Source organism: Salmo salar, chromosome ssa17 (assembly GCF_905237065.1).
Source record: "Salmo salar chromosome ssa17, Ssal_v3.1, whole genome shotgun sequence".
Classification (NCBI taxonomy): Eukaryota; Metazoa; Chordata; class Actinopteri; order Salmoniformes; family Salmonidae; genus Salmo; species Salmo salar.
In genome coordinates this window covers 12,554,647-12,579,457 of record NC_059458.1, presented here as the reverse complement: position 1 = coordinate 12,579,457, position 24,811 = coordinate 12,554,647, and the positions used below count along the sequence as shown (strand labels likewise).

The window sequence follows — 24,811 nt, the reverse complement described above, 5'->3', positions numbered from 1 at the left end:
ATTGTTTCTTCAAGGCTTGTTCTCTGGGCTTTTTCTGTCCGTGTGATTTGCTCAAGCAAAAGCCTTTGCGGCTATCTCTGACTCGTGAGAAGTCGGACGAAGTTCACAATAATGGCGTAAACGGTAGATTTACATTGTTAATGTTTTTATGAATATCACATTTACATCTTCATTCCATGAAAATGACTGGACACCTTCTGTATGGTTATAGTTTGACTGGTTGCTAAACTGTTGACATAGTAACAAGGAGTGGTGTCAAAGACAGATACAGACCTAGCGATCTTGTCACTGCAGGACATGGTGAGCAGCCTCTCTCCCTGCAGTACACCGTCCCAGGTCTGGATGGTGTTACTGACTTTCACAGGGATGGTCCCCTCCCCAGACTCTATCTTGGTCCTCAGCTGACCACGAGCTTTCCTGTTAGGGTGCCTGTCTCCCTGATCTATGGATGACATGGAAAGGAAATAAGCCTTACAAATGGTGAAGAAGAAGCATTTTAAAATGAAGAAAAAGATGGAAGAGCCGCCTAGGGAAAAGTCTCACCCTCAAAGGCAGCCTCATGGGGGGAGAAAATGCGCGCGTCTCCGCAGGGCGACGTGCTGATGTACAGGTGGAACTGCACGTTGTCCTTTAGACGGAAGCCCTGCTTGTTCTCACACCTCGTGAACATCGACTTCTGCTGCTCCTCTCTGTTGTTACTATGGCAGACAGACGGACAGACAGACAGACAAATGGACAGAGAGACAGATGTGTGGTAAGAAAAGGGTAACCGTTTCTCTACATTTGACATTTGTTTCTTCTGGTAAAATGTCATTTTTTGAGTGTTGTTGATCAGTCAGTTCCTACTAACCCAGTCTCCGTGGTTACAGTGACTTACCTGAGGAAGTGTTCCAGCTGTGCGTACAGGTACCTAAGGAGGGAACGACGAGCAATGATCTCAGCATGGCAGTCGTTCAAAGCCAGGCCGCGGTCGCTCATGTACTCGCCGTTTATACACTTGGTCCCCGTTGTAACACAGATCACTTGTGCCTCCTTGACATCGGTGCCTGGGTGGGATGTGTGGATTGTGAGACAAAAACGGGTTAAAATGGTATATAAACGACATAGTCTACTGAGTACACTATATCATACTTTTTCTCTTGTTTCATGATGAAGTGATCAAATCAACTAGGAAATGTGAAGTGATACCTATTCCACAATGTAAAATACACAAACATCTTTTGATATTAGTCTCTAATGAAACCCCCAGTTGTGATCCATGCAGCACCAGTGGGGCTCTCTCGATTCGACAGAGAATCAGAGATTAACAATCAAGTTAAAGTAAAAGTTCCTTTGGGTGGGAAAAATAAAGTTATTCTAACAGTACCTGTTGTCATGACAATGCCTGCTAGGACTTTCCGTCGCGCGTGCGGGGATGTGAAGTTATCCGTCAGCTCACTGAACTTGTCAACTACCAGACCGGACACAGCATCAGCTAGAACCTGAAACAACCACCGAGCAGAACATGAGATACACGGGATTCCTGCATCATAACAACAGAAGAAAAACCCAGGCCTTAAAACCAGAGACTAAACCCAGACAGAATAGAAGGAAATACACAGAGAAGTGGAGGGAGGAGAGGGGAAAGTTCCTGGAGAAGTTTAAACATTATGATCACCACCTTTCTGGCTTATCATATTAGCTCTGATCTATGATCAATTGGAAATCTATCCAAAACCCCCACATGAATGTGTACATTAGAAATCACAGAGGCAATGACAATCCAGGGTACCCCTAAGAGACACTGCTTTCTCAAACTGAAGCTCAGGTAACAGAACAGAAGACAGGCTAGTGCAGTATAATAGATTAGAGGTGCCTACTTCTTCAGGGATCAGACATACCAACTGCAGATAAAAGGGTTTAGATAGGGATGAGTGACAGACAAGACACCAGGGAGCTTAAACGCTGCAACGCAAATCATCCATCCGCTTCATTGACTGATCTGCTCTAAAACAGGCCAACGGAGCAGGCAGCTTGTCTAATCAATAGGTATGTTTGAATAGCATTCAGGAGCTGATGTTAATTAAGATTGCAGTTTAATTGACCTTGCCTCGTCAGTCGTTATCTCAGGCAGGAGGGATTAGGGGTACGGGATTAAGTGATGTGTAAATAGATTTCAGTGTACACAATGCAACGTGGAACGTTCAAGGCTGTAATGCACCACTGTCTCTCAAAGCCTCGTCTCCTTTTCAATTAAGCCCTGTCAGGGGCTTATAATGAGCTGGTTAAACCATTAAGTCAATTAAACTGATAATAGTTAATAGGAAGTGAACACTGAATACTGCCTGCAATGAAGGATTAACCAAACTGACATATCTGACCATTGCTCTCTTATTTCAAGGGGTTATACCACCCAGATAGAGTTAAGACGATTCTCTGCATACTACTACAATTGTTCTACTGCTCCACAAGATTTCCGATGGGGAGAAGGGGTTTGTCCTGCATTATAAGTGTACTATGTGCTATTCTGTGGCTTATATTCAAAGTAAAGCTTTTCAAATAACCATATGAAACAAGCATGTGATCCAACAGTCTCTGAGTGAACGTGTTGTGGGCAGTAGTAGTTCTTACCTGTGGCAGGTGCAGTTGCAGGCCCTCTCTGGGTATGGGCTGTCTGGAAGGTGTCTGGTCCAGTTGCATGTTAAAGAGGGCAGAGAGAGCAGCCTGCGCCGCCCGGGCCTTGGCCAGCTTCTTATTGCGCCCTGAGCCTTGGAACGTCTGTGTGTCCACCACCACGGACATGGCAAAGTTCTTGGCGTGGCTCTCTCCGCTCTCTGACACAAATTCGTACTTCAGCCCGGGTCGTAGTTCGTTGAGGATCATGACAGGGTTCTTGGCAATAGCGGGGGAGACGAAGGCTGGGACGGAGGAGGTGGGTGGTAGGCCTAACGAGGACTGACTCAGGCCGGTAGTACCTGAGTTCGCTAGCAGGGGGTACTCTACTAGTCCCAGGGAGCTGAAGGAGCCATTGGTGCCGTTAGAGCCCAGGTAGAAGGACTCCTCCGTAGGGGCAGGGGTTTCAAACCCATTAAACAACATGTCCGGGAAGTCGGCCTGGTCAGAGGTAAAGTCTGTGTTGACCGTTAGCGTCCGACCCATTGCCATGTGTGCCTCGGAGGCGTTGGGGAACTGAACGAACGACCGCAGAGCCTTCTCAGCCGAGTTGAGCTTAGCCTTCTTCTTGGTGGGGCCGGATCCCTCGAACAGCTGCCCATTGACCTCGACAGTCATGACGAACACGGGCGCGTGGACCGGACCGGTCTGAGACAGCAGCTTGTACTGCAGCCCAGGCTTGATCTCATTCAGCTGCATCAGGGCATTTTTGGGCAGAATGGGCCCGGGCATTTTCTTACGCTTCTTGGGCCTGTACTTGTTATTGTGATGCCCATTATTACCCTCTTCTAAGGGGCGCTTCCTGCCCCCTCCACACCCTGCACTGCCCCCATTAGGGAGGTGAGCTGCCCCCTCACTCCCCAACCCCTCCTTGGAGGAGGAGCCCACGTTGTCCAGGTTGCGGTTTTCCTTAACGTCGGTGCTGCTGGAACCTGCAGTGCCCAGAAAGAGTAACTTACAACGCCTTCGTTGCAGGATCTTGTAAATGTAAAATTTATAGATTCCTTTATCTCTCTTTGTAACTGGACAAGTGATGTGTGTTCCTTTGTATGTTATATTTTCAAAGAGTTCTAAGTAGTCCTTATAGAAAACACTGTATGTTAAATACACAGTAATATTAGTATCACCACTAACCTCCAATACAATCAAAGGGGGGGGCTGAATAAAACTTGATGAAAGGACTGATTTCTGAGGAAAATCGTTCGATTTTATTTATTCATGTATTTTTCAGAATAAGCACTACCAAAGACCTAGGTGTCTTTGGTAGTGTAAATGTAAGTGTAAATACAAAAGTAACCCCACCAAAATGTCGAAACATTTCAGTGTTGTCATCTGGCTCCTGATTATCTATTCATCTGTGTTATTGAAGAACGGCCTCTCAAAACTTCTAGAAACATCCTGTGAGGGACTGCATGAGCAATTGAACTGTAAGGCTTGTATTTATCATGGTATCAATAAACGAGGTGTAGCTGTGGTTGGGGGAACACATATCGCCAAGTCCTGATTATAAAGCTGATGGAACTTGGTGTAAATTTTCATTTATAACATCCTCCAGCAAAAGCTCGATAGGTTACTCCTTTCGGCGCTCAGGGATAAAATACATCCTTGTACAAAATGCAGGAGGAGAGAAGAAGGTAGCGACAACGGGGCTTGGAAAGAAGAGGGACAGAATAAGGATCACCACCTCCCAAAATGGAGACAAACAAACAAGTGTTTTCTGGGATTTTCATGCACCACCGCAGTCAAAAACGTATTCAAATAATCATTTTATTTTCATTATAATTTAGCTCTGGACCAAGCTGTATATCATCATTTTATAAAACAAAGTGTACAGAGTATATAGCGGTAAAGTAAATAACAAGCATGCACGAGAAAATAGAAACAGTGTAAAAAACACAATGCTGCTAGAGCCCAGCGCAGCAGGAGTGGAGTTGTGATTACAACCCTGTTGGGAAAGAGAGAGATTATTGAACAACAGAGCGTTGTGATTGACCACGCCATGACAACACCGTCCGTCGCCAACCATGCTCAGTTCTGACCCACATGCACACACACACGCCAGAAAGCCCTTGAGTAACCTTGGCAACGTATGCCCGTCGGCCTGCCAACAACCCTCCCTGTGTGCTGTGCAGCGAGGACGTCCCTGACCGACACAGTAATCCAAGTGAGCTCCCGTCTGGGTTGGGTTTGGTGTAACAGGGAAGCGGGAGGATTAGGGCTGTCCTAACACATAACATGTCCTAACATCATAACTGTCAAGTGTGTAATGGGATCTATGTGATGGTCCTGGGGCAAAGCACTGCCAGCCAAAGCACTGCGCTGAATGAATTCAACATCTGCTCCATACTGTGGGCATAGATACATACAGCCCCTCTCTCTCTCTCTCTCTGTACCTTACAACATGAGGCAGCCACATTGGGCTTGGAATTTTTTGTTGTCGTTGTTGCCAAACCCTGTATTTTGACTATAGAAAGAGAATCCTTTCCTCAATAACCCTCCCAGGCTTGTTGCAGGCAGTTTAAGGCTGAACTATAACTGCTCCCAGAACCTAGAGGAGGTACTCTGTGGGATTTTAGAAGCTTTGAGAAGAGGAGCAGGGGGTCAAGCTTAGAATCCGTCTCTTAAAATGGTCTGAAATAACGCAGGAGATATCCCCTCATCTCCCCCTGAATGGGAGATTAAACTCTGATCCTACCCTCCTGAGCCAGGAAACACAGTCTGATGACACTTTCTCAAGGTCAGTCCGACACAAACAAATCAGGGAGAGGAGATGTAATACATTGTAGGCCTACAATTCTAGATTCCTTCCAATAATGTTGCGTTATTGCTAACAGTATTCAATTTGAAAACATATAACCAAGTAAATAGTTTTGCACTACTAGGGATATTATATTATTAGTGTGTGTAAGCACTTCACAAGCATAACAGCAAGTGGAGGGACCAGTGTGGTGAAATGGGGGGGGGGGGGGCGACTCACTCATGCTCTCTTCTTCATCTCCCTCCATGGTGAAGAACCTTGGCTGGTTACCAGGCTGCTTTACACCAGCTCGACCTGTAGGACAGACAGACAGACAGACAGACAGACAGACAGACAGACAGACAGACAGACAGACAGACAGACAGACAGACAGACAGACAGACAGACAGACATCAGAAAGGAATCTTGAGATATCTTGCTATAGAGCGCATTCGGAAAGTATTCAGAACAATTTACTTTTTGTTCCACATTTTGTTACGTTCCAGACTTATTCTAAAATGGATTGAATTCATTTTTTCTCTCATCAATCTACACACAATACCCCATAATGACATAGCAAAAACAGGTTTATTGATTTTTTTTGCAAATGTATTACAAATAAAAACTGAAATATCACATTAACAGAAGTATTCAGACCCTTTACTCAGTACTTTGTTGAAGCAGCTTTGGCAGCGATTACAGCCTTGAGTCTTCTTGGTATGACGCTACAAGCTTGGCACACCTGTATTTGGGAGTTTCTCCCATTTGTCACTTCAGATCCACTCAAGCTATGTCAGCTCAATCCAATTGAGATGGTTTGGGATGAGTTGGACTTGAGTGAAGAGTGAAGTGAAGGAAAAGCAGAAGAGTGAAGGAAAAGCAGCCAACAAGTGCTCAGCATACTCCTTCAAGACTGTTGGAAAAGCATTCCTCATGAAGCTGGTTGAGAGAATGCCAAGAGTGTGCAAAGCTGTCATCAAGGCACAGGGTGGCTACTTTGAAGAATCTCAAATCTCAAATATATTTGGATTTGTTTTTAAAAACATTTTGTTTTTAATTTCATCTTTATTTAACCAGGTAGGCCAATTGAGAACAAGTTCTCATTTACAACTGCGACCTGGCCAAGATGAAGCAAAGCAGTGTTTAACACTTTTTTGGTTACTACATGATTCCATACGTGTTATTTCATAGTTTTGATGTCTTTACTATTATTCTACAATGTAGAAAACCCTGGAATGAGTTGGTGTGTCCAAACTTTTGACTGGTACTGTACATATTCAGTATCTGGACTAATCCTGTCCATGCCGACAGACCATATAGGTCTGGGCAGTCTTTTGTGACTTTAATATCTGTCCCATTATCCCTCGGGTTTCAACTAGCTCTGCGTTTGTCATACTGAAATCAAATCAACTAAATCACGCTCGGTGTGGTTGTAGACGTGGTTGTAATAAACAGAGCATTTTCTGTTTTCTTCCGAACAATTGAGGTTCTATCTTTTAAACCGTTTTAAGCTGGAAAATATTACGACCCCCCCTCCCCTCCCCATCACTGAAAGATAAGACTCTCAGAACAAGTATGTGTCTTCTGTTTCCCTCTACAAGCCGCACAGGACTCAGAATGGACGAGACCAGACACTAAATCAGAACGGTGCCTTCTATTCTACACAGAAGATCATACAAAAGGATGGCATGACGATCTTCTGAACTTTTCAATACCTTCCTGATGCATTTCACTCACTTGAAACTATACTTCCTTCAGATTGAAATACTGTCAAAAGTGCTGTCAGACTGATTTGTAATAAACTGTCATAGCCCAAATAAAAAAAGTCAACATTAGTCGTTGATTACATCACTCGGTGGGGTCGCAAAACCGTTTTGATATGAAAATGGGGTCGTGGGTCAAAAAAGTTTGGGAACCCCTGAACTAGCACTTCTGGAAAATGCTGCGGTTCACACACTCTACAGTACAGTAGCCTATGTGGTTCATTTGAGGATACACAGGAAGTCGACAGAAATATAATACCTAAATTATATTTCCCCAGACAGTCATGAAAAAACGTCCATGTTAAACGTACAGTATCAGTGCTACAGTATATAAGATTGCAACACACTGATGGAACGGAGTATCGGGTGTCTGAAAATAGCCTACCGAGCGTAAAGTTAAGTGTAACCAGCGCAAACGAGCACGGCAGTGACAGCAACTGTAGGAAGCAATGGGCCGAGCGATATACCCTTGCCATCGGGAGGAAACTACCGTTCATGGCGTTAATCTCAGATACTACATCAACCCACAAACAGACGGAGCGAAAAGCCAGGGAGAGAGGGAGCGGAAAGGAGAAAGAGTAAATCAATATAATCATTGTAAAACAGAAAAACAGCCTCAAGCTAATCTAACTCTGCGGTTCCATTTTACACGGGACATTTCTCCAGCCAATCAACCCTACAGTCACAGAGCACTAAGGAAGCTGTTGCATATATTCATTTGCCCTTCGGAAATCATATCATTAAAAAGTGATTGAATCTACAGTTTATACATCATTCAATACAAGCTGTATTGTATCGGGCATACTGTGGTTTTTCCAATACTCATCTCCACAATCTATCTTGACCAAAGCCAAGAAAATGTGGAAAGATAGTAGTCTGTTCTCTCTATTCCGCCCTGTGGGATTAAATAGGGTGTTAGATTTGTATTCTGCCCCCCCAATGGTCTGTTGTGTGGCGATAACAACATAGCACTTCTGTAGAGGGAAGAGTAGTCAACAGAATGAGACGCAGTAACGTCATAGGAACACTGAGGGGAAAAACCAATTGCATTGGCGGGTTACAGAAACTCTCAGTGTTGTCCACACAGTTATTTTTCAGAAGAGAGGGGAGAGACCCTTGAAGGACTATGGTAAATAGGCCAAAAAGAAGCAGAGATTTCTAATGCACATTTTCAGAGTTTCAGAGAGTGGATATATCCAACGAGGACCACAGCAGCACCTACTGCTCAAACATACCATTTGAAAACACTACTGGAGTAATCTAGACACCCTTTATTTATTTTGGGGGGGAAATAAATGACTGAGGGTTTCAAATAGAAACAATAATATTTGGATATAAATACTTCACACAGACCGGGACAGTATAATTGGTGTCCTCTCTCTCAAAAGCAACCAAATGCAAAGTCCTCCTGCAGATGAGAGAAAATGGAGGGAATTGAATGGAGATGATCTGTGATTGCATTTCTTTGGTGCCGTTGGCTTGAAGCGGTTGCATTTGATAAGCATTCCCACAGAAAAGCTGCCTGATGAATCTATCCAATCAGGCCAGCCACTACAGACGGAGTGATTGAGGAATACAGACTCCATATCACTTCCGTAATGACACTTTCAAGAAGGAGAGGGTGCTGACACCACTAGATATAGAACACATAAAATGTCAAACGGAAAAGTTTGTGCTTTTTTTACAACTTTTCTCATTCAATGACAATGAGAAAAGACAATAATATTTGGGAGCAAACGGCAAGTTTGTCGTTGTAGTCAACATGAAAGCAGAGTAGATAATAGAAACCATTCGTTTAGACAGCGCTTCTGCAACTGCCACCTTATTGAGCCTAAGCTATTAAATGACATTGCTCACATTTCTTCCTATACCCCTTTTGCCTACCCCTTCCTCCCCCTTCCTGACTGCCTGTCAGAGAGCCATCACCTCCCTTGCATCCCCCTGTCTTAAACTGTAGCTCTCACCGTGAGACAGCAGCGCTCGCCTTCCAGGACGATAAGGGAAGCGACGCTGCTGTTATTCACGTTAGGTTAATCCCCAAACTGTCACTCGACATGTCATCCACCAGGCAGGAAATTAAATAATTAATGAAGTACCAGATAATTATCATCGCTTCGTTCTGGGTTGAAACGAACGTTGACGGGATGGTTTTTACTGTAACACTCTTAGCTAGGGATTAGGGACCTTGCTTTCCTGGCTGTGGGGGCGGTGACTGAACGGTCACTTCCTGGAGAGTGGCCTTGTGGATAATCGCTGGCATTTCCATGACAGGGGTCAGAGGTCAAGGGACAGGAAGCGTCATATTTGCATCACTGACGATTAATGGAGGTCTGGGTTAAGTTACAGTCTTACTCATTACTTTGTCTAAATGTCATCTTTGTTTGGTTTGCTCTCACTTTCAAGTGGACAAATACTAAATGAAGTACCAGGTCTATGATGGTTCATATTGCCTTGGCCCTGCATGAAAAGATCAGTTTAGCTGAGTGATGAAGCATGTGTCTGCACCAAAATGAGCTCTCACTGAACCAAGGTGTCTGTAGCTAGTGATATCCAACCTTGCTATAATGGCATCATCCATCCAGACCCCTTACAGCCACCCAGCTGCACCACGTCCTATTCCACTAACATGGTGCTGGAGGCAACTGCGTGGCTGTTGGCTCAACATGTGTCAGAGTCATAATGGCCAGGCTCAGGGAGCCAGATGGGTATTAAAGAAAGGGTAGTGGGCCGTAGCTGCCATAGCCTCCAGAACAGGTTTCATTAGGAATATAAACTCAGCAAAAAAAGAAACGTCCTCTCACTGTCATACAAATATGTGTAAATATTTATATGAACATCTCAAGATTCAACAACTGAGACATAAACTGAACAAGTTCCACAGACGTGATTAACTGAAATTCAATAATGTGTCCCTGAACAGGGGGGGGGGGGTCAAAATTAAAAAGTAACAGTCAGTAACTGGTGTGGCCACCAGCTGCATTAAGTACTGCAGTGCATCTCCTCCTCATGGACAGCACCAGATTTGCCAGTTCTTGCTGTGAGATGTTACCCCACTCTTCCACCAAGGCACCTGCAAGTTCCCGGACATTTCTGGGGGGAATGGCCCTAGCCCTCACCCTCTGATCCAACAGGTCCCAGACGTGCTCAATGGGATTGAGATATGGGATTGAGATCTGGATCTCTTCGCTGGCCATGGCACAGAACGAGCAGTATGGCTGCTGGCATTGTCATACTGGAGGGTCATGTGCCTGCAGGAAGGGTACCACATGAGGGAGGAGGATCCCTGTAATGCACAGCGTTGAGATTGCCTGCAATGACAACAAGCTCAGTCCGATGATGCTGTGACACACCGTCTCAGACCATGACGGACCCTCCCCCTCCAAATCGATCCCATTCCAGAGTACAGGACTTGGTGTAACGCTCATTCTTTCGACGATAAATGCGAATCCGACCATCACCCCTGGTGAGACAAAACCGTGACTCGTCAGTGAAGAGCACTTTTTGCCAGTCCTGTCTGGTCCAGCAACGGTGGGTTTGTGCCCAAAGGCGACGTTGTTGCCGGTGATGTCTGGTGAGGACCTGCTTTACAACAGGCCTACAAGCCCTCAGTCCAGCCTCTCTCAGCCTAGTGAGGACAGTCTGAGCACTGATGGAGGGATTGTGCGTTCCTGGTGTAACTCGGGCAGTTGTTGTTGCCATCCTGTACCTGTCCTGCCGGTGTGATGTTCGGATGTACCGATCCTGTGCAGGTGTTGTTACAGGTGGTCTACCACAGCGAGGACGATCAGCTGTCCGTCCTGTCTCCCTGTAGCGCTGTCATAGGCGTCTCACAGTACGGTATTGCAATTTATTGCCCTGGCCAAATCTGCAGTCATCATGCCTCCTTGCAGCATGCCTAAGGCACGTTCACGCAGATGAGCAGGGACCCTGGGCATCTTTCTTTTGGTGTTTTTTAGAGTCAGTAGAAAGGTCTCTTTAGTGTCCTAAGTTTTCATAACTGTGACCTTAATTGCCTACGGTCTGTAAACTGTTAGTGTCTTACCGACCGTTCCACAGGTTCATGTTCATTAATTGTTTATGGTTCATTGAAGCATGGGAAACAGTGTTCAAACCCTTTACAATGAAGATCTGTGAAGTTATTTGGATTTTTACGAATTATCTTTGAAAGACAGGGTCCTAAAAAAGGGACGTTTCTTTTTTTGTTGAGTAGCTCTTTGTCAGCACCATGGACAGCGCTAGTGCTGCACAGCTCTCAGCACAGCAGGCCACTGAATTGGCCAGAACCATAGCAATAAACATTTGGTGTGGTAATGTGCCTATTGCTATATTTCCCCTAGGCCACATACATAGCTGTAGACTGCTAGGGGCCATAGCTGAGCTAATATTTCATGCAGGGGAACAACAACAACCAGAATCAGCAGGGTGGTCAATGCACATTCCAGGAAGGGAAATCAGCAGGATATGAATGCTGCTCTTAGTGCTAGGAGCTGGTGGACAGGGCTGAGAAAAGGGTATTTACCTCCCTTTCTTGGACACATATGGTATTGCACAGTGCTACATACAGAGTGCTTTTGTTAACCATATGCCTCCTTTATTCTTTATGGCAGTCAGCTTTCCCAGGGGGGTTTCTAAGAGCCTGGTTTTAGACAGTCTTAGGAGGAGGACACACAAGAATTATACACACAACAGTGAATGGTGCACATCATAGTAAGTAAATCACATAAGTGAACCAAGTAGACCAAGAAAGCCTTGTGGTTAAGCTGCTTTGGTTGTACGAAGATCAGAGCTGGCTTTTGTGTTAACCAAACCAGCCTCTCTCTCTCTCAGCCTGAACGGTGTAATCTCGTCTCTCTGTGTGACAAGAAGTGGCCTCGTACCCCCGCCGCCACTCAACTCCTTCCTCCCCGAACATTAGCGCTGACAATGTTATCAGGCTGCCGAGCCCTGGCGCCTTCGCTGGAAATGCTGGCTGCTTGCTTTGTGTGTGCTGGATTGACAGAGACCGAGGCTTAGGTTGCCATTCGCTCACCAGATAATGAGCGACAGAAATTAGCCGGGGCGGAATGAGAAAACGTCAACAAAAGTAGTTATCTGTGAGTGAGTTTGTGTACACACGTTTGAAGAAAAGGGAAGTGGGGACATAGACTTCAAGGATTTAGAGTGGCATTCTGCTCACTGTCAAAGCTCACAGATATCAACATTGGATTGCATCCACAGCCTGTTAGCCATTCATGTTAAAAGGTTTCACATTAAAAACACGATTGAAGTCTTCTCGTTAGAACTTTAGCTAGCGTGTGTTTACAAGGATATGTAGCATCAACACATTTGAGCTTATTGTTATTCACAGTCACTATCCCCAAGTCAATGTTGGGAATCTTAGGACTATGAATATCAACCCGCGATATTAGCAAATCAATGCACACTACTTCATCCTAAGGACCAACGTGTGTGAAAGCCATAAAGGATTGCTACAGCCATATTTACATTGCTGATCCACCATCAAAATATGTGGTTCTACAGTACTGTATCTATAGCAGCATATGCTGTCTGTGTGGTGGAAACATGCGTTTAATAGGAAACCCAGGAGAGTCTGGAGCTGAATGTCTGATACATAGATCTGTCTGAAGCCTGTCCTTCACGTCCTATGGAGAAACAGACAGTATCTCACACAGCCTGGACCACAGAGACCAACACCTAGTTACAATGTCCGCCTATGTTGTTCACCTTCAAACAATACACTCCTGTCTCAGACATACAACGACATTCATGCACCACCGCGCACAGATACACAGGGCGGAACATATCTCACAAATCTTGTTATGTACTCATAGTATACTGTACAGTACACACAAGCAGGCTTGCACGTCAGCACACACACATGCTGTGAAATGGCAGGACCGTATTAAAGTTAATTAAAGTAGCATAAAACTAGACAACGTGAGCACCCTACATACCTTCTGTCATTGCTTTGTTGATGACACCTATGAAAATAAGAGAAAATGAGAATATTATTATTATTATTATGGAAATATAAAAATTATATTCCATAAAATCTGAGGTATTGTCCCCTGATAACATAGGATAAAACCCATTCCACACTTTCTGGTGATGAAAAAGAACAATTCGAATATTTGGGAGGGAAAATGTGGAAATATGAAATGTAATGTTATGATGTGCATTTACTGTGAAGTTCACCACAATATGTATTTAACCACCTGGCACCGTGCTCTCAATCAGCAGTCAACCATCATCAACCCTCGTCAAGAGCTGGTAATACCCTCAATAAACCACCGACTCAAATCCCATCAGAGAGGAAAACAATGCTGAACTCATGATGATGACGGGAGACACTGTGAGGGACACACCAGCCAGAGGTGTCAGAGCTAACCAGACAACCCATGAGGAGACATTGATCAATGGAAGTTGGGGACAGTTCTGGTTCTAGAAGTGGAACAGTACTATAGCTGGAGGGGAATTCTGAAACCAACTGTCAGAGCCACCCCTCAGTGGTCTAACGCGGATGGATCGATCCACTGGGTTTGGGCGGACTTGGGAGAAATAAGGTGTTGGTGCCTTTCAGCACAAAAAGCTTCCTTGAACATTGGCGGCAGCAGCGGCGGCGTATATTTCTCTCTCACACCATCCATTTTCTCGCCGTGAAATATCATTTTTAGACACGCTGGACAGGACCCTCGACCAGGCCCCGTCAAGCCACAGGCGTGACTTATCGATGTGCCGTGGAGAGGTGATGAGATGGTGGAAGGGAGACAGAGGCGAGTGCGAGCTGAAAGGAACAGACAGAGGGAGCAGACTCTGTTTTTAAAATTTTTATTTAACCTTTATTTAACCAGGCAAGTCAGTTAAAAACACATTCTTATTTACAATGACGGACTACCCCGGCCAAACCCTAACGCGGACGAAGCTAGGCCAGTTGTGCGTCGTCCTAAGGGTCTCCCGGTCACAACCGGGTATATTACAGCCTGGAATCAAACCAGGGTCTGTAGTGACGCCTCTAGCACTGAGATGCAGTGCCTTAAGACCGCTGCACCACTCAGGAGCTGTCTGTACCTCACTACTTTTTATTTGCCATCCTATAACAGGTTGTTAGAGACAGTCCAAACATAAGATGTATCAAACTGGAAGACCAAACCTCCAACCAAATCATTAGAGTACCTACTGTACGTAGTACCTCATTGGTTATAAAATGAATCACAATAAACTACCAGATTGAGAGGGAACTGAGCAGTAGGCTAGTTCATAGCCTTTCCTTTTATTTTCTTCATCAGCAAATAGTGTACAAACTGAGGGAGCTAATTGAAGATTTAACAATGACATTAAAATCCCACAATTATTGACCTTAAAATGCAATCTGTTAAATCATATTGGAACATAATATTGCCTTGAAAACCAAGGCCATTTGAAGAAATTTTATCAAACAAATTCAACCAAACCTTATTGGTTGACCTTTTTCAGTTTGTCAGTTACAAATGGTGTGGCTATTAGCCTGAAAGTTCCAATGGAAAAAAATCACTGAACTGTTGCAGTAGTCGATGGAAATGTGACATTTAGGGCGAAATCACATGAAAATCTCAAATGAAGAAAGTATACCTATCAAAACCTTGAAATGGGCTGAAACTGAATTGCAATAAATCAAAAAGCATTACAGTATATATCAATCTGTCTGATATACAGTACCAGTCAAAAGTTAGGACACACCTACTCATTCAAGGGTTTTTCTTTATTTTTACTATTTTCTACATTGTAGAATAATAGTGAAGATGTCAAAACTATGAAATAACACATTTGGAATCATGTAGTAACCAAAAAGATGTTCTTCAAGATTCTTCAAAGTAGCCAACCTTTGCCTTCATAACAGCTTTGCACACTCTTGGCATTCTCTCAACCAGCTTCATGAGGTCGTCACCTGGAATGCATTTTAGATTTTTTCCTCCCCCAACGTTCTTAGTAAGGGTGTGTCCAGTCCATTTTATTGTAAATGCTAGCCCTGGGTAATATAGGTCAGTGCTGCCATTGCTGCACAGCTAATAAAATCTCCCCTGGTCTTCAAGGACATTATGTGGCTGCAGTCCCTTTACCATTTTCCCCAAAGGAACCAATGCAATCTTTATGATGGCGCAGTGGGCGACAGGGACTCTGTATATATTCTACACGCTAATCAGTGTCACTTAAACGGGCTAGGGTCGGGTATCAGCCCCCCGTGGGTCTTCTAGAACGGGAGTGAAGTCTCCAGATCTATGCTGATGACAGCCTGGCATTCATACACAGTATTCGGTCATCTCTCTCTCTCCAACTCACGCATGCAGGCACAAACACACACTATTCTATCACCTCTCAGAGTCCCCTCTGCGGGGTTAGGCAGTGCAGAGAGGTCTGTCACTGACATGCTCATGGGTAAACCAGGTATAAGCCTTATCTTTCTCAGCCTCTGTTCTGCAGGTATGATGAGGACAAAGGCAGAACACACAATCATTATCACAAGTGTATATTATTTGATCTTTCTGGGAATACCACGTCAGACTGGAATCCAATATTCCTGTTAAATTCTTCTACCCGCCCCGAGTCCTGAAAACTTGCTGCAACCCACCCAAGCAGCCCCTCTTCCTTCCTATCCAGCTGGCTGACAGCCAGTCGGATCAAATCCATTTAACGCCATCACAGGTTGCCCTTTGGTCCCTGGCCTCCAGTGCTGAAAATTGCTACTGTGCAAATGCCCTTCATGTAACGGTCCAACTGTGTCACATGTAGTCAGCTACCTTCCTAGACTCAGGCAGGTGATTTTGTACTCTCTCCCATACCGTACATTGAGGAGGCACACCACTTTTTTCAGGTGCTCAGCAGGTAGGTATACGACAGATGAGATTCCAGGTTCCTAGCTCCGCCTAGCTCTGCTGCTCTCTTCCCATCCCCAGCCATTCTCTCCGCAACACTACCCCCGTAGCTCACAACAGATGACTATCGCTGTCTTCCCTCGCTGCTGCTGCCGTCAAGGCCGGGCCAGGTGCTCCTCTATCTCTGGGAGAGAAGGGAGGGAATGGAGAGTGGGGAAGGAAGGGGAGATGTTGAATTTCATACCTCACGGCTCCTGGATTAACCAGGTCTGGATGTAATGTTGACAGACAGGCCGACTAGCCAGGAGAGGGGTGAGGAGGGGGATGGGGAGGCAGAGGTGGCCCCTGTTTCGGAGGGCCAGCTGGATGTAACATTATAGTTAGTGGTGTAGTGGAGGGTATACGCAGGTATACCCATTTATTTTTCAGTGGGCATTGTGTGTGCTCACTTCTTAATCCCCATGATGCGTATCATAGTAGTGTAGTGGAGGTATATGCCGTATCAATTAACAAGGCCAATGGAGGTGATCAGAATGTTCAGCTTAAAATGTTGATAAACTATTATTTCTTCACATTTTCAGCGCAGCAATGTGCACACGGCAGTAGGCTAAGCACAAATGTTCCAAAATGCAATTTGCAGAAAACACATATTCTAAAATGCACACCGTACATGGAAGTGGTTTCATGGACAGAGATGGAAATATCAATTAGAAATGTAGGAAGAGGGGAGATCTAAAGATGCAACAACTATCATGGGTTGCTAATATGTCTAGGATAATGCCTGCTAGACAATGAAAGAAAGCGTAAAGAAAACGAATAGAACAGGAGAATGCAAATGAGGAAGACTTTATCAAATAATTGCTTCCCCATTTCTACGGTGGGATTTTGGCTATAGGCTACTTTCACGCAAGGTAAAACATCTTTATAAAATAATATGAAGTAAAACGTCCAGGTTTCAAACAATTAAGGAACAGGAAAAACAGTGACGCTAATGATAGGCCTAACTGTCTTCTGGTAGATGAAAATGGTTTCCCAAAAACCTTCTCAATGAAATGTTAGCTACAAAGTAGACTATGCCTACCTGGCAGAATGATATCATGATTATTTGCATTAATCCAGTGGCCAAATGTTTTGCAAACTCTATCTCATGTGCAACAGTGTTTTCGCTAACCAAACAATGCTAGGTGCCTGCGCACTTCAATTAAAGGGTAACTGCACAAAACAATCTACATTTCATAGACCTCAAAGGTGGTCTCCTGATGTGGTTTAAGCATTGTTGTGGACTTTGAACATCCGATTGTGTTGTTTTTCTACTAAAAAAGTGTGAAACCTGTGAATTTCTGACTCAGTTGACAGCCTCATTTATCTATTTCAATAGTAGGCCTACTATTAGCCTACTTGCACAGTACAGCTTTGGTTGGCCTGACTGTTAGAGACCAATATGGGATTTATCAATTTAGGTCATGTATGTCACCGTTTCTCACACAATTTTTCACACTTTCCTTCGCCGGGTGGGCCGATGGATTTTTTTGTGTGCAAAATTGGGCAATACCCACTTCTCCAGGCACCGCTACACCACTGTTTATAGTGGCGGTGGTACCAAAGCCAAAATACAACATATGTTCATTAAATCATATACCTAGAACAACCTAGAACGGAACGCGGCTATTTTAGGGTTTACTGGAGACCGGGAATATCTGGATACAGCAGAGCCACCATCAATTATCACTACCAAGCCCACCTATCAGAGAAGAGGATACTGTTATGTCTGACAGAGGTTCATGACGTACGGCTCAGGCAGACTAGACAGACACATCCCTTAGCGTCATAGGGAAGCCAGGTACGTCTCACAGAGCAGCCGTGAATGCCTCACAGCGCAAATCCATCCGCTTACCTTGTCTGGAATTCACTTTCCTCCCCCAGTAGATTAAACTCACACTTCACCTCCCCTCGCAGCACACCAGTTAGCATGAAGGTACAGTGAAAATTATGGTACGTATAACTTCCCAGTGCGCAGGGTGTAAACAGTGGAAAAGTCTTAGCAATACTTTTAAACTATTTACCTTGTTTTTACAATGGATTACAGCTAAATTAATGGATTTTATACTTGGGACAGAATGAGACAAAAGTAATTGCTGTGTTGCCTTTTGAGTGTTTCATGAAGACAGGGAATCTGCATTCAAATAATATGTGAGTGTTGGACTGAGTAAGCTTCAGAGTTATTTAGCCATTGAAATATTAGCAGCCATTGACAATCATGTCTAAACCCAACGAAGCGAGAATATTACAAAAATTAGTTCAGCAGGCAGCACAGCACATTACAGATAATGCTCTGAGAGACAACAATATCTTCAGTCCCAAATACACTTACTAAACGTTCCACTACAATAGATTTGATTTACTCATTCAGTCACGGGAGGCTGCTTTATGCCAGAATATTAAACGTGTCTAATAATTAAAAGGTTCTGCTGAACTTCCCTTTAATTAATTCATATGATTAATCTGCCAAGGTGGCAGCTCATTGTTTAGCTCTTGACAGACTATTATAGCAACAATGTAATAATAGCTACTGGCGTCCTTCCTCATAATGCATCAACAGATTACGTAGCTCTGAGGAGTAAGACCGGGGAAAACTAGATTCATCTTGTTTCTTATAAAGTTAGACATTGTCTATAGCGCTCGCCAGCTTGTAGCCCTGAGCAAGGTAGTTAATCCACTGTTCCCCGGGCGCCGAAGACGTGGATGTCGATTAAGGCAGCCCCTCCGCACCTCTCTGATTCAGAGGGGTTGGGTTAAATGCGGAAGACACATTTCAGTTGAAGGTATTCAGTTGTACAACTGACTAGGTATCCCTCTTTCCCTTTCCTAAAAAACAGAAATGAGTTACGTGTGGTTCGTTCAGCCATTCCTATGGGGAAAATGAATGGAGAAAGAATGGGGTTTTGGGATAAACGGCAAAAACAAGGTCTGAGGGTTAACACAGGCTTAGGAGATCTTATACGTTTTGTTCTATGAGATAATATCTGCCAGTTAACACAACCTTTAGGAATTATGAAGGCTTCATGTTCTTCGCGTGCTTTTAAAAAATGACATAAACGCTAAAAAAATGCACAAAAAGTGACGTTAGCTGATGAAGATTATCACATAGAACAAAACATATAAGATCTCCTCAGCCTGTGTTTACCATAGACCTTATTTTTCGGCATTTATCCAAAAACCCTCATTTCCCCATAGGGGGGGGGGACTGAAGAAACAAGTGCACATAGTCCATCCACTTCAGGAATATTATTAGATTTTTTGTTATTTGTATTTCTATAAATCAACATATCAGATAATTTTTTTACTTAACCATCACATTCCTAATCTCCTTTCAGATTCCCCTTTGTCTAGTAGAACTTTTGGATCTCAAAGACCCTGTATGACGGGGACACGTTTACAGTATGCAAAGAGACAAAACAGCCTATCACCATGCTGTATCCACGCTCCGGAGATTAAAGCCCAGGAGTGGAAGGAGGGTTTATGCTTTTCGCATGGACACCTCTCAGAATTGAAACTCCTATCTGCTCGCCTTGCAATAGACTACTGGTTTCCCCCATCCTTGCAGAAAGTTAATTTGAAAGTTAATATATCTGCCTATTGCCATCACCCAAAGCAACGGGCGTGGAACTGAGCCTGTATCCTGTCATAGAAAATGACAGAATACATCATGCGTACTGTATATAGTGTGTGACGTCTGAGTGGCACTGACAGTATGCTTCAGAGTTAAATGTATGATAACTATAGTGCTGTTTAAAGGGGGAAAACTCTTGGAAGATAACATGTGATATAAACACAGTTCTTGATCCTTCGAACACAAATACCGACAACACAAATAGATGTTTCTGTGGAAAATAAAGTAATATCATTCTACTACAAATACAGGTTTGCCTCAAAAACCTTTAACATGCATTTGAGGCACAGAGCAGTGTACATTTCTATGCATGAATTCTCATCATGTTGAAAACTGCCTGCATCATTCTCAGAGACAACATACGCAGTAATAACGCTCACAACTCTGTAAATACCAAATACACAAGCACACCAGAGCAATCCCTGCATTAGTCAATCAACCAATCCATCAATGTTACATACAGTGACACAAAAATCACAGACCTACAGATACACACACAAGCCCACACAAAGCACTCCCCTCCACACACACACAAAGCCTATCCCTCCGAGCTATCCTGGAGTGGAGTACCTTTGCGCTCGGAGCGTTTCTTGCGCCTCCTCTTGAACCTCCTCCGGATCAAGCAGTAATAGGCCCCCGCGGTCCCCATGGCCTGGGAGCCATCCAGAAACAGAGCCATGCCTAACAGGGCTGTTCAGTTGCCCCTAGGCAGTCCTTTTGCCCCTTAGGCTGCCCTGTTGCCCCTAGGCTCTCTTTAGCCTGGAGAGTCTAGGAGGCACTGAACTTCCCCACCCTCTCTCACTCTGCTAAGTACTGTACAGGCACCAGGCGCAGACCCTCCCTCCTCCTGTCTGTCGTTCACACCCTCAGATGTCATGAGCTTTGCCAGCCGGTACTTTTATATGAATGATATAAAACGAACGAACGTCACTCCAGTGGTAGCCAATCTCGCCCTCTCCTTACGGACCCTCGTGATCTGAGGAGACACATGTCACAGTCACATACACACACACGCGTGCACACACACACACACACACTTTTCTGGCCCCATCCAATGACGATCACCTTCAAATGGCCAACAAATGGCATCTAAGAAATAGAAACATATCGATTCATACTGATTCAAAGGATCTATATTGTCCCATTGCTGTCATGGTGTCACAGTTACCCTAGCGTCACATTCAGGTATTCAGGGCAGGTGGAAACTAATTTCCACAGGCACACTCTATGGACACATAGCTGGCTCTCAGTGTATGTTTCCCTGTGTCAGCAGCCCAAGACTCCATTCCACCCGTCCCCCATCCAGACCTCTCTAATCCTGGGGGTAATTATTGTCCTGACATGCACCAGTGGCTTCCTGGCTGGGGGACTTATCACTCCGTATTGTAGAAGCGCCACACCACTTAGCGTCCATGTCTACTGTCATTCAGGCATCAGCTAAATCTGGCCAGGGTTATTATGAAACTCCTCACCCTCATAAAGAGGGGCAGATTAGCTGTAATTGTATATTAATTATACATACAGTAAGAAAATACATACAAGTAGTGCATCGCGTGTCTCGTGAAAACACAAACCAGATGGTATAACTTACTACTGGATCTCTGTCTCCCCCACCAGTAAACAGTGAATGCAATCCAGATATTTTGGAACCAAAACGTGACAGATAGTATCACAAGAGTTTCTAAACCCAGAGGCACAACATCGCAAGACTTCCGGGAACGCTTACGAAACAGACCAAATAGACCAGGAAGTTCTCTCATTGAGAAGTCAAAAGATTCTACCTTAGCTGTTACTTTTCTCAAAATCTAAAGGCACAACCTAGACTATAGCCAATGTCTTAAGTAGTTGAACATGTTATTACTCTAACCTTGTGAAAGTGGCAAACTGACACGTTTTCATTTTCGACAAAAACAACTTTATATGGAAGGAGTGCCTTTTATTTGACGGCCTGCACACGCGCAGTTCGGCGCGAGGCGACCGTTAGACGCGATGACGTGTTTAGGGCTCCCGAGTGGCGCAGCGGTCTAAGGCACTGCACCTCAGTGCTTGAGGCGTCACTACAGACACCCTGGATCGATTCCAGGCTGTATCACAACCGGCCGTGATTGGGAGTCCCATAGGGCAGCGCACAATTGGCCCAGCGTCGTACGGGTTTGGCCGGAGTAGGCTGTCATTGTAAATAAGAATTTGTTCTTAACTGATTTGCCTAGTTAAATAAAGGTTAAATAAAAAAAACATTTCAAAAAAATTATTCGCATCTTCATACTGATAGTATGCTGTGACAACACCAGATGAGAAACAGGTTCTCTGGCCTACACTGCCCCCATGTGGCATGTCTTGGAGTGGTGTATCACCTGAAATGAACCAAGCCCATCACAGTAGACCCATGTCCCGGGCCGCGTCATGAAAAGTTGCACACAGTTTCGAATCAGAAAGGGGCTTGTTTACATTGAAGTGAATATAAACACATCCAACTTCAGATGCAGCTCATGTAAGTTAATACACTTGTACCTGTATACGGCTTGAAAATGGCAGATTTGGGCACTAATAAGCAGTGGTGGTTCTAGACCATTTCAACTGGGGGGGGGGCCAAGCTGGGGCCAGTTGTACTGTTAGATGGTCCAGTTACAGTAGACGTTATTGTTGTCGTATCGTTTTCTTCACTGCATTGCAGGCATTAGCAGGCAAAAGACCATGTTCATAATCATTAGTGTTCCGCGTTGCCACTGTCTAATAAAGGATGTAAAAAAAGAACGATAGCAAAAGTTAGTGATGTAAAAATTATTGCATACTCCACATGGGCACTGCCCCCCCCCCAGAACCGCTACTGCTAATAAGCGCCTAAATTGGAACACAGTGGCTGTACAGTAACATGCTATAAATGACGTCAGATCTCAGGCTCTGCGATTCACAGCGTTGTATGGGTTTTGACTGACAGACGTTCTGAACTTGAGCACCGCACGCGACAAGAAGTTGCCCCCATCCCTTTCGCTAATTGGGCAACTTTTGCTAATGCTTTGTTGTCTGACTGAGGGAAATGCTGTATATTAACGCTCCTGTTGTGTTCGTTTCATGTTCATTAATGGGGTCGGTCCAAAATGACCGCCCCATTATAGCTGATTCTAAATCCTTAATAATAATACGTACATCATCACCTAATGTTGTGTCTTTTTATCAACTTAAGTTCTTGTGAACATTACAAGTTTTGAACTTCTATTTGCTATTTATGGCCTGTAGGCCTCATTGACCTGAGCTCATACAACTCGTTTTTGAGTAAAATAAAACATAATGTATGGATTATTTTGACTATAACAAATACTCAGATTAAACATATTGTGCTATTTATCACAGACTACTTTGTGTCAAAGTTTAACAAGGACTCTCCTCCTCACCAGTGTCAAGATATGATCAAGAGCCTCACATTATCCCTCTCATCATCACTCAATGTCTAGGTTTACCTCCACTGTATTCACATCCTACCATACCTTTGTCTGTACATTATACCTTGAAGCTATTTTTTCGCCCCCAGAAACCTGCTCCTTTTACTCTCTGTTCCGGACGTCCTAGACGACCAATTCTCATAGCTTTTAGCCGTAACCTTATCCTACTCCTCCTCTGTTCCTCTGGTGATGTAGAGGTGAATCCAGGCCCTGCAGTGCCTAGCTCCACTCCTATTCCCCAGGTGCTCTCATTTGTTGACTTCTCTAACCGTAATAGCCTTGGTTTCATGCATATTAACATTAGAAGCCTCCTCCCTAAGTTTGTTTTATTCACTGCTTTAGCACATCACTGTGACCTGTACGCTCTTGTTGGCTGGCCCTCGCTTCCTACTCGTCGCCAAACCCACTGGCTGCAGGTCATCTACAAGACCCTGCTAGGTAAGACCCCCCTTATCTCAGCTCGCTGGTTACCATAGCAGCACCCACCTGTAGCACGCGCTCCAGCAGGTATATCTCTTTGGTCACCCCCAAAGCCAATTCCTCCTTCGGCCACCTCTCCTTCCAGTTCTCTGCTGCCAATGACTGGAACGAACTACAAAAATCTCTGAAACTGGAAACACTTATCTCCCGCACTAGCTTTAAGCACCAGCTGTCAGAGCAGCTTACAGATTACTGCACCTGTACATAGCCCATCTATAATTTAGCCCAAACAACTACCTCTTCCCCTACTGTATTTATTATTTATTTTGCTCCTTTGCACCCCACTATTTCTATTTCTACTTTGCACTTTCTTCCACTGCAAATCTACCATTCCAGTGTTTTACTTGCTATATTGTATTTACTTCGCCACCATGGCCTTTTTTGCCTTTACCTCCCTTATCTCACCTCATTTGCTCACATTGTATATAGACTTATTTTTCTACTGTATTATTGACCGTATGTTTGTTTTACTCCATGTGTAACTCTGTGTTGTTGTATGTGTCGAACTGCTTTGCTTTATCTTGGCCAGGTCGCAATTGTAAATGAGAACTTGTTCTCAACTTGCCTACCTGGTTAAATAAAGGTGAAAAAAAAAAATACATACAGTATATCGTTTGGTTATTGTGCTGCCACAGAACGAATTGTGAGCAAAGCCTCAAATAAGCTTTATATACCAGAGCTGCGAGTAAAGTTCTATATATTATTGAAACAATGTTGCGATTGTTTGTGAGAATGCCAACAGGTGTGGTTGAGAACGATTCTATTGGGGAAAGGTTCCGTGGGGGTTGCCATGGAAGCCAAGAAGGGGAGTGAGGTGTGTGTGTGTGTGTGTGTGTGTGTGTGTGTGTGTTCAAACACACATGCATGTCTGGGAGAGGAAGTGTGTCCATCTGATGAATGGGCATGCGCCTGAACTCAATTTTATACACTAGTTGTAGTCTCACCCATTCATTTCTACTGACCGGTCATTTTTGACCGGGAACACCACAGGCATACAAAAGTTCAAATAAAATGTTATGAAAATCATCTAAATGTATTTTGTGTGTTCAGATGCCCTGTGTGGAAAAAGTAATAGAACCTTATGACAATCAGATTAAATGAACTACATTTTTCAGAGCGAAAACGTGTAAAATCGGTCCAATTCGACCGGAACACAGCCGGAGGATTAAAAGGACACGGTGTCATTTAAAAGATGAGATGTTGAGGATTATAATAAATAC

At 44.1% G+C, this 24,811-nt stretch overlaps 1 protein-coding gene across 14 annotated transcripts in view; it reads right to left on the bottom strand.

The window, feature by feature from the left end:
• LOC106575210 (double-stranded RNA-specific editase 1) overlaps positions 1-24,811 on the bottom strand; it is a 66,684-nt gene that overhangs the window by 9,295 nt on the left and 32,578 nt on the right. For 5 of the 14 annotated variants that reach the window (XM_014151561.2, XM_014151563.2, XM_014151559.2 and 2 more), the window contains 7 exons: positions 13,107-13,133; positions 5,630-5,704; positions 2,611-3,584; positions 1,367-1,481; positions 878-1,046; positions 544-698; positions 274-442 (listed from right to left, as the gene is read on the bottom strand). In XM_014151561.2, coding sequence (XP_014007036.1) covers positions 274-442; positions 544-698; positions 878-1,046; positions 1,367-1,481; positions 2,611-3,584; positions 5,630-5,704; positions 13,107-13,116 — 1,667 coding nt within the window. In that variant the 5' untranslated portion in view covers positions 13,117-13,133. Of the gene's footprint in view, positions 1-273; positions 443-543; positions 699-877; positions 1,047-1,366; positions 1,482-2,610; positions 4,598-5,629; positions 5,705-13,106; positions 13,134-20,241; positions 20,533-24,811 lie in introns of those variants that run through there. The other 9 variants (XM_014151565.2, XM_014151564.2, XM_045698804.1 and 6 more) reach the window with 4 other exon arrangements.